General features: G+C 34.0%; 2 protein-coding genes and 1 pseudogene across 6 annotated transcripts; all 3 read left to right on the top strand.

Annotated features, from left to right (window-relative positions):
* Positions 1–3,531: 3,531 nt before the first annotated feature.
* On the top strand, positions 3,532–7,582 carry LOC110817487 (lysophospholipid acyltransferase 1-like). The gene is made up of 8 exons (XM_022046036.2): positions 3,532–3,946; positions 4,373–4,428; positions 4,717–4,937; positions 5,034–5,442; positions 5,726–5,811; positions 6,874–6,937; positions 7,032–7,144; positions 7,284–7,582. Exons 1-8 carry the CDS (start codon positions 3,645–3,647, stop codon positions 7,419–7,421), a joined length of 1,389 nt encoding a protein of 462 aa, XP_021901728.2. The 5' UTR covers positions 3,532–3,644; the 3' UTR covers positions 7,422–7,582.
* A 1,028-nt stretch (positions 7,583–8,610) lies between these two features.
* Positions 8,611–13,964, top strand: LOC110817486 (Intron maturase, type II family protein). 5 transcript variants are annotated; one of them, XM_088217542.1, is made up of 5 exons: positions 8,611–11,278; positions 11,478–11,566; positions 12,139–12,259; positions 13,300–13,365; positions 13,470–13,964. In XM_088217542.1, the coding sequence occupies exon 1, from the start codon at positions 8,987–8,989 to the stop codon at positions 11,186–11,188; it is 2,202 nt and encodes a 733-aa protein (XP_088073668.1). In that variant the 5' UTR covers positions 8,611–8,986; the 3' UTR covers positions 11,189–11,278; positions 11,478–11,566; positions 12,139–12,259; positions 13,300–13,365; positions 13,470–13,964. The 5 variants fall into 5 exon arrangements, with proteins under 5 accessions (XP_088073668.1, XP_088073669.1, XP_088073666.1 ...); XM_088217543.1 differs by having other exon boundaries at positions 8,611–8,809; positions 8,928–12,259; XM_088217540.1 differs by having other exon boundaries at positions 11,478–12,259.
* Positions 13,965–14,804: 840 nt separating this feature from the next.
* LOC148266227 (pentatricopeptide repeat-containing protein At4g02750 pseudogene) lies at positions 14,805–15,533 on the top strand (annotated as a pseudogene).
* Positions 15,534–16,063: the final 530 nt, after the last annotated feature.

Below are 16,063 nucleotides of genomic sequence, written 5' to 3'. Positions count from 1 at the left end.
GAGAAATGAGGGACCCATAGGAGAAAAATAAATCCAAAATAAAAATAAATAAATAAAGAATTCGGCAAAATGAAACAACTTCTATTAAATATAGTGGAATAGTTACTGACAACTAACAATTCAAAGATTAAGCCTCAAGACGGAGAAAATTCAAGAGCTCAATCTCATAAATAAAATAAAATAGATGTGGTGGTGGTGCTTTTATCCAGTGTGCCATCCACGCAAATGCTGTAACGACTATGAAAATTCAAAATAAAATATATAATAATTTAAGTGCGGAAGTAAAATAAAATGTTAAGATTTATATCATTTACACAATAACTTAAAAGTACTAAACAAACATCATAGAATGAATCTTCTGAAAGAAACATGAGAAATAGAAAAAAAAAACAAAGAAAAATATAAAATATCTAGCATTTACTCGCAATCTTCTTGAAGATCGGCTCGAAAACTAGGTCTTTTTGATCTAAAATGATTAAATAAGGGGTGAACTACACTAACCCAGTAAGGACATCACACTATATCACCGACACAGAAGCATAGATTGGTAGAAAATCAAAATAATCAATGGAGCATTAGATTTAAACCAATACATTTATTTAAAATAAAACCATTTACTATTTTACTTACCATTGGAGAATTTATGAAAACAAATTATAGAAATAATAATATCATACAGATCATGACCTCATGCACGACCAGCAACATATAATATATCATAAATCTACATTTATTAACAATAAACGAAATCGTAACCGTTTCTCGTTTCACCAGCCTACTAGTATCCATAATGATCCATAGGGGTGTTCCCGCTATACGTGAACCATTTCCCTTAACAGTCTTAATTACATAGCCGACCACATACCCCGTATAGTATGAGTGCCGAGACATTAAACCTCAATACCCTATCCGGTATGAGGGTGAAGTGGGTCGTCCCCATATCCCATCCGGTGTGAGCGCTAAACGACCAAGTCTCCATACCCCGTCTGGTATGAGACAACGTTCACGGTAGGATTTTCTATGAACCTGGTCCATCCACCATCTCCTAAGATATCTAGTGAGGCTATCATCTTATCTGTTTATTAGATCACACCCATTTTCTATTTTCTCTTAGCCCCTGTTACCAAATCAAACATAATCACATAAATAAATGAACATGCATCCAGTAATGCAATCATATCTTAAATCTCAAAATCAAGCAGATGTCAAGTAAGACAGTAATACATACATTTAAACTATAAAATATATAAACTAGATACTATCATACTTTTAGACTGTAAAATAAATCAACAGAGAACAATGTCCAATTCGGGCTCCATTAGCAATCCGTAATTAATTATGCACATCTATTTAATGTGTACAAAAGATCGTATTATTATTTATTCAAACTTCAAATCTATGATAGAAAATAGGGTGAGAGGTCCTTACCTGATTTGACACCGAAAAGCTAAATGGTTTACTGCGCCTACGGGCAGTCAATGGGTTCCCTGAATTTTTCATCGGGAACTAAAATGCACTTACGGTACATACAAATGTCCCAAATAACCCAAAAATCAGTCTCAGGGCCTACTCGACCAATTTCGAAAATCCAGCACGGCGGTGGCGATCCGCCTCGGGTTGGTTGTTTTCGGCCGAATTCACCCAAATTTGCATCAGTTCCTGTGAGAAAACACATTTAGGGCCCTTGGTTGACTGAAAAAATGTAGAAAAATGAAACTGGCCGAGTAGGCTGTCTTTTCTGGTGAGGGACTCTGGCGGCTAGGGTTAGGGTTTGGGTGCGGATGAAGTTATTTATACCCATCCGTTTTTTATCTAGGTCATCTATCACTTTTGATATGTACCGTCCGATCGCGATTCAATTTAGGTCGTCCGTGCACGCAGGAACGAACCTCAGTCGTTCGATCGCATGCACGCGGATCGCCCGCGTGGCTCTCCCCCCGCATGGCCTCCTGCGTCAGTGCCTCTGCTAGCTGGCGTGTCCTGGTTGGTCGGGGCTGCTGACCGGCCATCTGACGTGGTGCAATTTTTTTAAATTGTATTTTGACCTCTAGTTTTCGAATTTTCTTTCAAAAATACCCATATAACCTAAATTTTCATCAATTTTTCTCAAAATTATTTTCAATTTAATCATTAACTAATTTTTTCACAATTATTATTATTATTATTATTATTATTTTCATTAAATTAAATTCAATTAATAAATAATTATATTTAAAAAAATAAAAAAATAAAAAGTAAAAATAAATAAAAAATTAAATGTTGGGTGTTACAACTGTTACATTTAAAAAAAATTTATTTATGATTCACTTAGTATCACGTCAACAATTTGCAACACAATCTTAATACAAATTAAATAATATTTAACAGTAGAATTTCATTTCTATTTAAAAGTAAAGGAGTTTAAAGAAATAAAAAAATAATATAAATCTTAAATAAATGGAATATGGTTCACGAATTTATTATATATTTGAGTCAATAGAGATGATATATAGGTAAAATATATTATATTTTCATATAAGTTTTAAAGTACTTAAAAGAAGTGATGAGTGATTTTCTATTTGAATATCTTGTGATTAAAAGGCGTCTGTGCTTTATTGTTCATAGGTAATACCATTTTTAGGAAATTGCAAAAGTTGTGTGCATAATTTAATACCATTTTCAAGGAAATTGCAAAAGTTGTGAGCATAATTTAATATGGGTCGTTGAATGTTGACAGTTGAGATTCTTCAACAATTTACAAAAAGAAAAAAAAAAAACTAATTAAATAATGTGATATTCAATGTACACTTCATATATAATTATTACAATCAATTACAAGTTATTAACATTTTTTTATCACCATAAATTGTTAGAAACTTTAATATTATACTAAATGTAACAATTTTCTACTATAATTTTCATAAATAACCCATAATAATTAGCTACAATGTTGTAGTTATTTTTTTATTTTAAAAAAATATATATGAATTTGAGTTATGAATTCTAATATAAAAATATTAAGATATATAAATATAAAACATTAATCAATACATGTTTAATAATAATATTTTTTATTTTAAAAAGTAAATTAAATTAAATTAAATTAAAAAAGAAAAAAAAAAAGACACTGAAAACGAAAAGATTTTAATTTAATTTATTAGACATTAAACTACCTTCTGCACCGGCAATAACTTCGCGGATGTCTTATCTTGAGATCCTCAAGTCGCGTTCTTCAACCAATCTCCTCTCATGCACACTCATTTTAATTTGCTTCTTCTTCTTTTTTTCCCTTTTATAATTATTAAATTTGATAATGGATAAGAAAATCAAAATTTCTTAATTATCTTATTTATTAAAACTAATAAAAAATTTAATTTTTATTTAGCGATTTAATTACTTTATTAATTATTTATACATCGCGCAAACCTTGTAAATCAACATAGTTTATTTTAATTAATTAGGTTAGAGAAAAAAATATTGGAAAGGGATAATTTGGTAAATTCAAATCAGGTTCCTATGTGGCATTGGCGTACACCACCGTGTCAAAGCCCCAGAGGTTTGGCAGTTCAACACTTCCCACTTCAGGTTTCTCCCTAAACTTCCCTTTTCCGCCCCACCAACTGAGCTGAGTGAGTCAGAGGGAGAGCACCCAATTCTAACCAACCATGGATCTTCAAATGGAATCCATGGCCGCTGCAATTGGAGTCTCCGTCCCTGTTCTCCGCTTTCTCCTTTGCTTCGTTGCAACAATTCCGGTCTCGTTCTTGTGGCGGATAATTCCGGGTAGATTTCCCCGTCATCTTTACTCGGCTGCCTCCGGGGCGGTTCTTTCCTATGTTTCCTTTGGTTTCTCTTCGAATCTTCATTTTTTGGTGCCTATGCTGTTGGCCTACGCTTCAATGGTGTTTTACCGGCCAAAATGCGGCATCATAACCTTTTTCCTTGGATTTGGTTATCTCATCGGTTGGTACGTTTGACTTTTATTATTTAATTGAGGTTTTATCGGTTTTTTTTTTAATTCCTTTGGAATTTGGATGTTAGATTGTTGCCTGAATGGTTATTGATTTGATTTCTTTAGTTTTGCGGATTGTTGTCTTAATTGAAGTTTGCTTTTTTTTTTTTTTTTTTTTTTCTAATCAAAGTTTGAATTGGAATTTAATCTTATTTGCTATTTATGTTACTCAAACCTAAGCTTAATAAAATTCCACAAAATAACAAAGGTTCGGCGTTTTGATATGCATTTTAGTAATCTATTGGTTATTGCTTCTGTTTGGTAACTGCTTATCTGCTGTAATCAATGAAAAATATTAAATAACATATCAAATTGAATTCTTAGAAGCAGGCTTTAGAAGGGCAAAGCTTCCGAGTACTGACTATTTGCATATGTGTGTAGTCATGTATATTACATGAGTGGAGATGCATGGAAGGAAGGAGGAATAGATGCCACTGGTAAGAAATTCCTCAGGTTTTGCCTTTTACAAGTTTGCTTGAACTGGTTTAAATGTTCTTTCTCAAGTGAATGTCAAATTTCTACATATTTCATTGTACTAGGTTTTGTTATACTATCAGAATTCAAATTTAATATGAACCAATAAGAAAGAAACTCGCATTTTTCCTTTACGAAGATTGTTAGACCTCTATTTATTTGAATGTGTGGCCGTATACTTGTGTGACTAATTGCTGTTTTACTTAATTTGCATTTCTCAATCATGGCTTTTTTTTGTTTTTAAATTTTAGGAGCCTTAATGGTGTTAACATTAAAAGTCATTTCGTGCGCAATAAATTATAATGATGGATTGTTAAAAGAGGAAGGCTTACGTGAAGCACAAAAGAAAAATCGGTTGATTGAATTACCTTCGTTGATTGAGTATTTTGGTTACTGCCTCTGCTGTGGTAGTCACTTTGCCGGCCCAGTTTATGAAGTCAAGGATTATCTTGAGTGGACCGAGGGGAAGGGGGTAGGTTTACCATTGTCTATTCTTAACTTGCTTTGTCTCTTTGGTGGTTATTGGGTTTTCCGTTCTTTCTTAATTCTTCAATTAATACTTTTTCAGATTTGGGGTCGTTCAGAGAAAAGCCGGTTACCATCACCTTATGGGGCCACTCTTCGAGCTCTTTTTCAAGCTGCTATTTGCATGGGTTTGTATCTATACCTGGTACCCTACTATCCCTTGTCACGATTCACTGATCCCTTATACCAAGAATGGGGATTTTGGAAACGGTTGAGCTACCAGTACATGTCTGGATTTACCGCACGTTGGAAATATTATTTCATCTGGTCAATTTCAGAGGCTTCTATCATTATATCTGGTTTGGGTTTCAGTGGTTGGACAGAATCTACTCCGCCTAGGCCACGATGGGACCGTGCAAAAAATGTAAACATTCTAGGAGTTGAATTTGCAAAGAGTGCAGTTGAGTTACCACTTGTTTGGAACATACAAGTCAGCACCTGGCTCCGCCATTGTAAGTGTAAAAAGTTGACTACAGGCTGAACTTGGATGTATCCTAATCATGGTTCTAATTTAGGTATTAATAAATTTACATAAAAAGTTACTTGGAAAAGCTACCTCTTCTAAGTATATTGAACCACAACCAAATCTAGTCTAATCAAACTTCAATCTTCTTAGACTTATTTTTTTCTAGCAATTTTTTGTGCTATAAAAAACTGATATCTATAATATGTGAGGCAACTACAAAGCTAGACATTACAGCTTAAATATGACGTATCGAACTTACCTTGTTACAGATGTTTATGAGAGACTTGTTAAGAAGGGGAAGAAACCGGGTTTCTTCCAGTTGTTGGCTACACAGACCATCAGCGCTGTGTGGCATGTGAGTATTATCTTGTCCCTTTTCTTTCTTGAACATTGTGTTCAATATTCATCTCGTAGTGGTCCCTGCTGTTCATGTATTGTTGAAATGAAAATTTATTTCGTGAACTTGCATTTTAATGCATTTTTGTCTTGGCAAGTTAGTCATTACCATGGTCCTACTTCAATAGAGTTCATAGTGCTCATCCTAACCTTTGATCAAGGGATTGATCCATAAATGTTTTGCAAATTTTGTTCGGGCTTGTATTTTGTCCTTGCCGAAGAGATCTTTATAAATACTAGTTTTGTTTTGTTTTGTTTTTGTTGTCTCTCTCTCTCTCTCTCTTTTCTTTTTTTTTCTTTTGTTTTTCAGAGCAGCCGTTGCTTCCATTTCATATAATTTTTTCTTATGCTTCAATGGTGATCTAACATCCTTGTGAATTCTTTTTTTGAAATAAACATCCTTCTCAATTCTTAGCGCTTCTACCGTGAAAACCAGTAATTGGATCCGTGAATGGGTTTGAATGTAATATGAGTCAGTTTGTGTCATGTTTATATTTTTTTATTTAATTTAATATAGTTAATTCTCAATTAATTTCTAAAATGGAATTGGTTATTCCATACTGTGTGTCCAATTAGGATCATGTATCTTATGAAAGTTTAGTAGGCACACAGCGGTAAAATTTTAGTTGGTATAAAATGCATTAAATGAGAATAACAAGTAATGAAAATTAATAATTTGATATAAGAACCAAATTAGTCTCAATCCTTCGTCTCTTCAACCTCCTACCAATTGACCCTTAGTCTTCTGTTGGTAGTCAGCTCTATGTGTTGTTCCCAGTTTTGGCATCTAGCACTGAAATGATCCATATTATTGCAAGCAGGTCATGTCCTGATTGGTACTTATTTTTTCATATGTACTATTATTCTGATACCAGCAATCAAATTTCATTCCAATATTTTACAGAAAGAAGTTGTTTGAGTATTCTGCTTATTGACAAATGATTGTTTTATTTACTTAATTAAGTTCTTAGAACTTTTGTCAATATAATTTGATATTTTTTATTATCTCTCCGATTTATAGGGGCTATATCCTGGTTATATCATATTCTTCGTTCAGTCAGCATTGATGATTGCTGGCTCAAGAGGTGTGCAATATCTGGCTACATTTATACATACTGGTGGTTGACTAAAATAATACCATCTCATTTTATTGGATGATTTTTGTTGCCTTTCAAGCAGTCATTTACAGATGGCAGCAAGCTACAAGTATGGCGCTTTTTAAGAAGTTGCTGGTCCTCATTAACTTTGCCTACACAGCTTTAGTTCTAAACTATTCCTGTGTTGGTTTTATGGTAACTTTCTTTTGTTTCTCTCCCTCTTGCTCACCAACTTTTAAGCACTAACTGCTCGTTTGATTTCTTCTATTATTCTTCTGAACTTGAAGCTCAAAACTTTTGGAGCTTATAACGCTTTTGTTCTGTTATGAAACAGGTGTTAAGCATGCATGAAACGCTTGCCTCGTACAGGAGTGTCCATTATATAGGAACCATTATTCCCATTGTGTTGATTATGCTTGGTTACATAGTCCCTGCAAAGCCTTCCCGGTCCAAAGTGCGGAAGGAACAGTGAGAGCTTGGAGCAGCAGAACCTGCATTTTGTTCCTTTCTTTTATAGTAATTGTAATGAGATTTGGGAATCATGATTCTTCTCTACTTTGGATATATATATAACATTTGTTTCCTTTTCTGGAATTCTATGCTTAATTTAATCAATGGTTAATTTTGGCTTCAGTTTGTTAAAAATAAATTAGTTTTTGCAATTGAATTTTGACAATCGAAGTTTTAATATTAATCATATTAATCAAAGTAATTTATGAAGAAATTATTATCGCATAGTGCTTGCAATAGTTGTTTAACTATACAGCCTCTGTGAAAATTTTTCTTCTAAAATATTTATAATTAATATTGTCTTACACTGTTAATTAGAAATGTTAATATATCAAAATTTAACAATATCAATAAAACATAGGCTTTTAATAAATAATTAAAGATTTTTTATTGTGAAAATAAAAAATTAATAAAATTATTTAAATAATAAATACATTGATATTGACTCTTTGCCACCTGGGGCTTTAGTATATTATAAGGGTTAGGTTATTCGTATTGAATCTAGAATATTACAAAATAAATTAGTTTATATTCGATGTGAGCATTAAAATATTATTAGGATTTTTTTTTAATATAAAAAGACAAGAATAATGTACTTTTAATATATTATTTATCGTGTCCACAATAAATACAAAGTAATTAAGTACAAAATAGATAATTACTGAAAATATTTAAATAATAAATACATTCTAAGTTAAGAATGTCAAATCAATCTAAAATTAAATTATATTATTTATTTTATTATGCTCTATTATGAATGTTTTTAAAATTTAAATCAAGATTATAAAAAATATAGTGTAGTATTTAATTTAAGTTTGATAGTATATGCACACACATAAATATATATATATATATATACCAAATACAGTATTTAATGTAATTTATCTTTGTAATTATTTTTAATTTGCATTTAGAACTTTTGGGCATTTACTTCAATTTGGGCAAATTTAGTTTTTAACGGGAGTGATTTATTTATCCATATTAAATTGAGTTGGCTGTAGAGATGAAATATTTGGATTAGTTGAAATCTACTTTGAACTCGACACGTTAACATTGAACATAGGAGGTGAGTACCTGAAAACTACACACACACACATATATACATATCTACAAATCTCTGTGTGCGCGCGTATATATAACTAGATAGATAACTTTGAAAGAGAAAATTGTCTTAAACATTAGGAAATTGTGGAAGGCAACATGATTAGTAAGAAAATGAAGGGCATCACTGCAACTTGTCGAAAATTTCACTGAGCGGGGTTTTAACGAGGGTTTCTCAACACACAGCTAGTAGCGAATCACTCTCCCTGTCCCTTCATGCTTTGTTCAAGTCAACTTTCGGCTCTACACGTAAGGAGTTCTACAAATCTCTCTTTCAGTTTTCGTTCCTCGGCATTTTTTGATCAAACATTTATTTGTCACCACTTTTTTTGTTCGGTCCTTTGGGGATTTGATTGATTGATTGCAGCTGTTGCAACCATCAAAAGATCACTCGCTGATTCTATTTATTGTCATTGCCGTTCCCAAATGCATCGAAGTCTCACCATTTTTACCCGTCAGATTCTCACAAATTCCAGTCTTCTTCGGACAACCAATCATTCGCTCTACTTCGAATCGAGCTCACTAAACCCTCGCCCAACTTGGTCTTTGTTCTTTCGTTTCCTGTCGTTTCACCCGGTGCATCGGCATGCACCGGATCCTGATGACCCGGCCACCTTAATGAAAGAAGATGGCGTCTCGGTTTGTTCCCAAATGTGGATTGAGAATTTCCGAGAACCTGATAGGACAGTGACTAATTTGACATCGTACCTTCGTAGGTTTGAGTTGTGGGTATTGGCTTATCAAAAAGTGTGTTGCGATGAGATGGGTGCCTATGTGCCCCGTAGCGCCATTCAGAGGTCTGCATTAGAGGACTTGTTGGCGTTAAGAAATGCGGTTCTTGATAGTAGGTTTAAGTGGGGAGCCAGGTTAGATTTCTTCATTAAATCGCCTAAAGATAAGACTGATTATGATTCACTGTCCAAGAGGAAAATAAAGGCAATTCTGACAACAACACAGCCGGCGTCTTTTCAGGACAAGGTAGTGCAAGAAGTGTTGCTTATGATGTTGGAGCCAATATATGAGGCTAGGTTTTCGCAGAAATCATATGCCTTTAGGCCGGGGAGGAATGCGCATACGGTGTTGAGGGTGATTAGGAGAAATTTTGCGGGTTATTTGTGGTACATAAAAGGGGATTTAAGTGCAGTTTTGGATGGAATGAAGGTGGGATTGGTGATTGGTGCTATGATGAGAGATGTGAGGGATAAGAAAGTGATTGATTTGATAAAATCAGCCTTGGTTACACCAGTGATAACGAGTCAGATTGATGACGGGGAAAAGAAGAAAAAGAAGAAGAGAAAGTACCAAAAGAAAAGAGTACTGGCAGATGATGAGCCGAAGCCTGATCCATATTGGTTAGAATCGTTTTTTGGATTTGCTCCTGAAGAAGCAGAGAAAGTTCCTTCATGGGGGCATTGTGGAATCCTTACTCCACTTTTGTTTAATATATGCCTTGATGAACTGGACCGTTGGATTGAGGGGAAGATTAAAGAGTTCTATCGCCCATCAAAAAGCGATGTCATATGGAATAGCCCAGAAGGGGAAGCAGATCAGGGAAATACATCTTGGCCAGAATTTGTGCCTACAAGTGGACCAGATAAGACACGGAAAATGGATTATGTAAGATATGGGGGTCATCTTCTGATTGGAGTTCGAGGACCTAGGATAGATGCTGCGACATTAAGAAAGCAGTTGATTGAGTTTTGTGATCAGAAATACATGCTTAAGCTTGATAATGAAAGCCTCCCTATTGAACACATAACCAAAGGTATAATGTTCCTTGATCATGTATTGTGCAGGAGAGTGGTGTATCCAACTCTTCGGTATACTGCAACTGGTGGAAAGATAATTAGTGAGAAGGGTGTGGGTACCCTTTTGTCCGTTACAGCAAGTTTGAAACAGTGCATCAAACAGTTTAGGAAGTTGAACTTTCTCAAAGGGGATAGGGATCCAGATCCACAGCCTTGTTTTAGAATGTTTCATGCAACTCAAGCTCACACTAATGCACAAATGAACAAGTTCTTGTCAACAATGGTTGAGTGGTATAGGTTTGCAGACAATAGGAAGAAGATTGTTAATTTTTGTTCATACATCCTAAGGGGTTCACTTGCTAAGCTCTATGCTGCAAAATACAAACTCAGATCAAGAGCAAAGGTGTATAAGATTGGTTCTCGAAATCTGAGTCGTCCTTTGAAAGAGAAAAAAGGGCAGTCACCTGAATATCATAATCTTCTTAGAATGGGTCTTGTTGAGTCAATAGATGGGCTTCAGTATACCAGGATGTCTCTTGTTCCTGAAACTGATTACACACCTTTTCCAAGTAATTGGAGACCTGATCATGAGAAGACCTTGCTTGAATACATAAAGCTTGATGATCCAAAAACACTGGAAGAGCAAAGGAGTTGCATCATAGAACAGGGACTTGTGTCACCTCAGGACTATATTTCAATGCTTGTTTGGAACTACAAGAGGAATGCAATCGTGATGGATAAGCTTTCCCTTGTGGAGAATGGTAGTAACAACATTGAGAGGGATCGACCTCTGTTGATGGATGCCTCTAATGAGAACAGTGATCAAAAGAGCAAAACAGAGGAAGAAATTATTGAGAGGGTTCAGTTCGCTAGAATGTAAAATAGTTTTTGTACTCATCTTGATATTGGAAATTTTTTCAGCAGGCTCTCTTCTGGCTAGAGAAATGAAATGCAGAGAGTTGTTGCTTCAGTGAGTTAGCAATCCACTTAATATTGTTTGAAGAATAGATTATCTTGTATATTATACAGAGTTTATCAAATTTAAAAAATTTGAAGAACTTGTCAGAAAGGATGCTTTAAAAGTCGTAGCTGCTTTCCTTCTCAGTTTCTTGGTAATTTTGTAGTTTTCCTTTGAGATTTCATCACAAATTACCTTGATGTCTTCTCAGAATTCACTGATCATTTCGAGTTTTAAAGTTAGAGTGCTCTCTTTGTCTCTGTCTGACACTGGCGCTTTCCCAGGTTCTGATTTATGAAGGTCAGGCACTATTCCTTCTTCCTTCATATAGAAAGTTGTTTCTCTAGTTGACATAGTTTAAAAATGTGGTTTGAATTTATAACATGTATGGTTCAATGCCATTTCAACTAATTGAAAAATGAAATGGTATATTTAAGTTTTAGACTAATCTTAGGATCAATTAAATTCAATATCAGTAGATCTTTTTGTGACAATTTTTAGTAGATGTACTTTAACAACTAGTCACTTACATATTACCGTTCCATTGAATTTTAACAAAATTCATAGCTATGGAATTAGAAATATGACTACATGACTAAAGCTGATTTATTTTTGCATCAAAAATATAAATTATAACTAATCTCTATATGTTATAAAAATTCAATGGAAATAAAATATATTTGAAGTAAACACAACATTAGCTTAAAGAGGATAACTTTAAAAAACCACCTCTTTGAAGTATATTGAACCACAATCAATACTGGTTTAATCAAATTCAATCTTCTTAGATTTAGTTTTGTCTAGGAATTATTTCTGGTATAAGGAATTGATATCTATAATATGTGAGATGACTACAAAGCTAGACATTACAGCTTAAATATGACGTATCGAACTTACCTTGTTGCGGATGTTTATGAGAGACTTGTCAAGAAGGGGAAGAAACCAGGTTTCTTCCAGTTGTAGGTGACACAGGCCATCAGCGGTATGTGGCATGTGAGTATGATTTTATCCCTTTTCGTTCTTGAACATGGTGTTTTCACTCTTGCTTTATTGTATTTGATATTCAACTCGTAGTTGTCCCTGCACTTCGTGTATTGTTGAAATGAAAATTTATTTCGTGAACTTCCATTTCAATGTGTTTTTGTCTTGACAAGTTAGTCATTAATATGGTCCTATTTCAATAGAGTTCATAGTGCTCATCCTAACATTTGATCAATGGATTGATCCATAAATGTTTTACAAGTTTTGTTCTGGGCTTGCGTTTGCTGAATAGGTCTTTGTATTGCTAGTTAATGATTTTTATCTTTTCCAGGAAATGGTTTTGTTTTGTTTTTGCTGTTATTCTCTCTCTCTCTCTCTCTCTCTCTCTCCTTTTTTTTTTTTTCAGAGCAGCCGGTGTTTCCATTTTATATAATTTTTTCTTATGCTTCTATGGTGATCTAACATCCTTGTGAATTCTAATCGCTTCTGCGAAAACCAGGAATTCGATCTGTGAATGGGTTTGAATATAATACGAGTCACTTTGTATCATGTTTAGTTTTTTTTTTTTTAATGTGATTTAATATATTTAATTTATATAGTGAATAAGCACATCCAGGGTCAAATTTTAGTTACTATAGAATGTATGAAATGAGAATAACAAGTAATGAAAAAAATTAATGATTTGCTACAAGAACCAAATTACTCTCAATCCTCCTCTCTTCAACCTCCTACCAATTGACCCTTAGTTTTCTGTTGCTAGTCAGCTCTATATGTTGTTCACAGTTTTGGCATCTAACACTGAAATGATCCATTGCAAGCAGGTCATGTCCTGATTGGTACTTATTTTTTCATATGTACTATCATTCTGATACCAACAATATTTTTTCATATGTACTATCATTCTGATACCAACAATCAAATGTCACTCCAATATTTTACAAAAAAGGTTGTTTTTCTGCTTATTGACAAATGATTGTTTTATTTACTTAATTAAATTCTTAGGACTTTTGTCAATATAATTTGATATTTTTTATCGTCTCTCCAATTTATAGGGGCTATATCCTGGCTATATCATATTCTTCGTTCAGTCAGCATTGATGATTTTGCTGGCTCAAGAGGTATGCAATATCTGGCTACATTTATACATATTGGTGATTGACTAAAATAATACCATCTCATTTTATTGGATGGTTTTTATTGCCTTTCGAGCAATCATTTACAGATGGCAGCAAGCTACAAGTATGGCGCTTTTTGAGAAGTTGCTGGTCCTCATTAACTCTGCCTACACAGTTTTGGTTCTAAACTATTCCTGTGCTGGTTTTATGTAACTTTCTTTTGTTTCTCTCCCTCTTGCTCATCAACTTTTAAGCACTTACTGCTCGTTTGATTTCTTCTATTATCTTCCTGAACTTGAAGCTCAAAATTTTTGGAGCGTATAACGCTTTTGTCCTGTTATGAAACAGGTATTAAGCATGCATGAAACGCTTGCCTCGTACAGGAGTATCCATTATATAGGAACTATTATTCCCATTGTTTTGATTATGCTTGGTTATGTAGTCTCTGCAAAGCTTTTCCGTCCAAAGTACGGAAGGAATGGTGAGAGCTTGGAACAGCAGAATCTGCATTTTGTTCCTTTCTTTTATGGTGATTGTAATGATATTTGGGAATAATGGTTCTTCCGGAATTTTATCCTTAATTTAATTAATATTTAAATTAAGGCATCTCCAATGCATATTAACACATAAGAGTGTTAAATACAGAAATAAATTACTGAGTATATGATAAAAATTATATGCACCAAAATAAATTATTACAAATCTCTTATTAAAATATGAGTTTTAATTACACATTTATAAAACTGAAATTATACGTGGCAAAATATAAAATATTAAAATGCAAGAGGATCACTTCTTTCACTATTCGATTGAACTCATCAAAGTGTGGGATAAGTCTTGCATGTGAATGACCAATCAGTTTCATTTTCATATTGGGTATAATCTAATGACTATGACCATATTTTGCCATTGCAGCCATACATATCACATTATGAATCCATTCTCATAAGAGGGAACGCCAATCTCATTCACAAGGAGCAATTCATCGACATTTTACATATAGAGGAGGAAGAGATAGAAACCCCCCAAAGATAATAGTTAAATGAATTTTTCTTTCTTTTCTCTCATATTCTATGTTCATTCAAAACAGTTACATATTAGAACCCATTGGGGGATCTAATAACATATCTGGCCCAGAGCCCATTTTGCCCGAACTTGGCCATTGGGTCATCCTTTTAAGCCAAGGCTCTGTAGAGTGTCCCTCTTCACTATTATCATAGATAAGGCAAAGGGCCAAGCTCACATGCATTTTGAATCATCATTGTTTTGTATCCACCATGCTTAACATCATACATCCCATATTTTGCAAATGTGGAGTCATTGGGGATGCCTGGGTTCTATTTAGCATGATGCCAACCAGGAATGTGATTTGTTGGAACTCTATGATTTGGGGCTTCACATAAAATGGACAGGATATTGAAGCACTAGCCCTCTATGAAAAAATGTTGCAGGAAAACTTAAAACCAGACAATGTTACTTTTCTCAGTGTTATGTCTGCTTGTAGTCATGCTGGTTTAGTCGAAAAGGGAAAGGGATATTTTTGTCAAATTAGTGAATTGTACAACATGACACCCACTTTGGATCATTATGCATGCATGATAGGTCTTCTTGGTTGTTCAGGTAATTTAGATAAGGCAGTGGATATAATTAAAGACATGCCCCATGATCTAGATTCCGTAATTTGGTCCACCCTTTTATCAGTATTTGTAAAGAAGAGCAATATCAAACATGGAGAGATGGTTGCTAGGCACCTCTTTGAATTGGAGCCTCTCAATGCTGGCCCTTATATCATGCTTTCTAACATGTATGCCAGCTTAGGGAGATGGGAAGATGTCAAATCTCTGAGGTCTCTCATGAAGGCTAAGAATGTCAAAAAGTTTGTTGCTTATAGTTGGATTGAGACTGATAATTACATCTTTAAGTTTGTAGCAGAGGATCGGACTCATCCAGAAACAGAAATGATATATAAAGAGCTGAACAAACTTATTAAAAAGCTGCAAGAAGCTAGTTTTAGTCCGGATACAAACTTAGTTCTACATGATGTTGTTGTGGAGGAAAAGTTTGAATCCATTTGTTATCACAATGAGAAACTTGCTCTTGCATTTGGACTGATAAAGAAACCTGATGGAACAATACCAATAAAGATCATAAAGAATAATCAATTACAATAAGAGTTGATAATAACTTGTAGGTTTGTGGATCTACCAGATCTTCATAGACTTCAAGGGGTAGGTCAAAGGTCGGTTCCTCACTATCTTTCTCCTATGGGGTTGCATGGAAATGACGAGTTCTATATACTCAGTAGGAAAAGTAATATTTAAATAATATGTAACACCCAAATAAAAATAAAATTTTTTATTTTATTTATTTTTATTTTTATTTATTTGTTTGATTTTTTATTTTATTTAATTTAATTTAGTTTAATGAAAATAAAAATAATAATAGTGATAAAATTGGGTAAAAATATTATTTGGATTTAATTAAAATTGATTTTGGGAAAAAATGGTGAAAATTTATATTCTGGGGGTGTTTTTGAAAAGAAAATCGGAAACCAGGGGTCAAAACGTAATTTAAAAAAGTTGTGCCACGTCAGCACCCGGTCAGCATCCATGTCAGCGGCCCGGTCAGCAGCCCCGGCCAACCAGGACGCGCTGTGTGGCAAGGAAACGCTGACCAGAGGACGGGCCACGTGGGCGATCTG

Source organism: Carica papaya, chromosome 4 (genome assembly GCF_054855325.1).
Source record: "Carica papaya isolate Zhongbai chromosome 4, ASM5485532v1, whole genome shotgun sequence".
Lineage (NCBI taxonomy): Eukaryota > Viridiplantae > Streptophyta > Magnoliopsida > Brassicales > Caricaceae > Carica > Carica papaya.
The sequence above is the reverse complement of the archived record's forward strand: the minus strand, read 5'-3'. Positions and strand labels throughout refer to the sequence as shown.

Bases quoted from the DNA above. Each gene is read 5' to 3' on its own strand.
- LOC110817486 (XM_088217543.1), top strand. From the start codon at position 8,987: ATGCATCGAAGTCTCACCATTTTTACCCGTCAGATTCTCACAAATTCC.
- LOC110817487 (XM_022046036.2), top strand. From the start codon at position 3,645: ATGGATCTTCAAATGGAATCCATGGCCGCTGCAATTGGAGTCTCCGTC. The intron at 4,938-5,033 runs GTAGGTTTACCA...ATACTTTTTCAG, and splicing joins AGTGGACCGAGGGGAAGGGG to ATTTGGGGTCGTTCAGAGAA. The intron at 6,938-7,031 runs GTGTGCAATATC...CCTTTCAAGCAG, and splicing joins GATGATTGCTGGCTCAAGAG to TCATTTACAGATGGCAGCAA.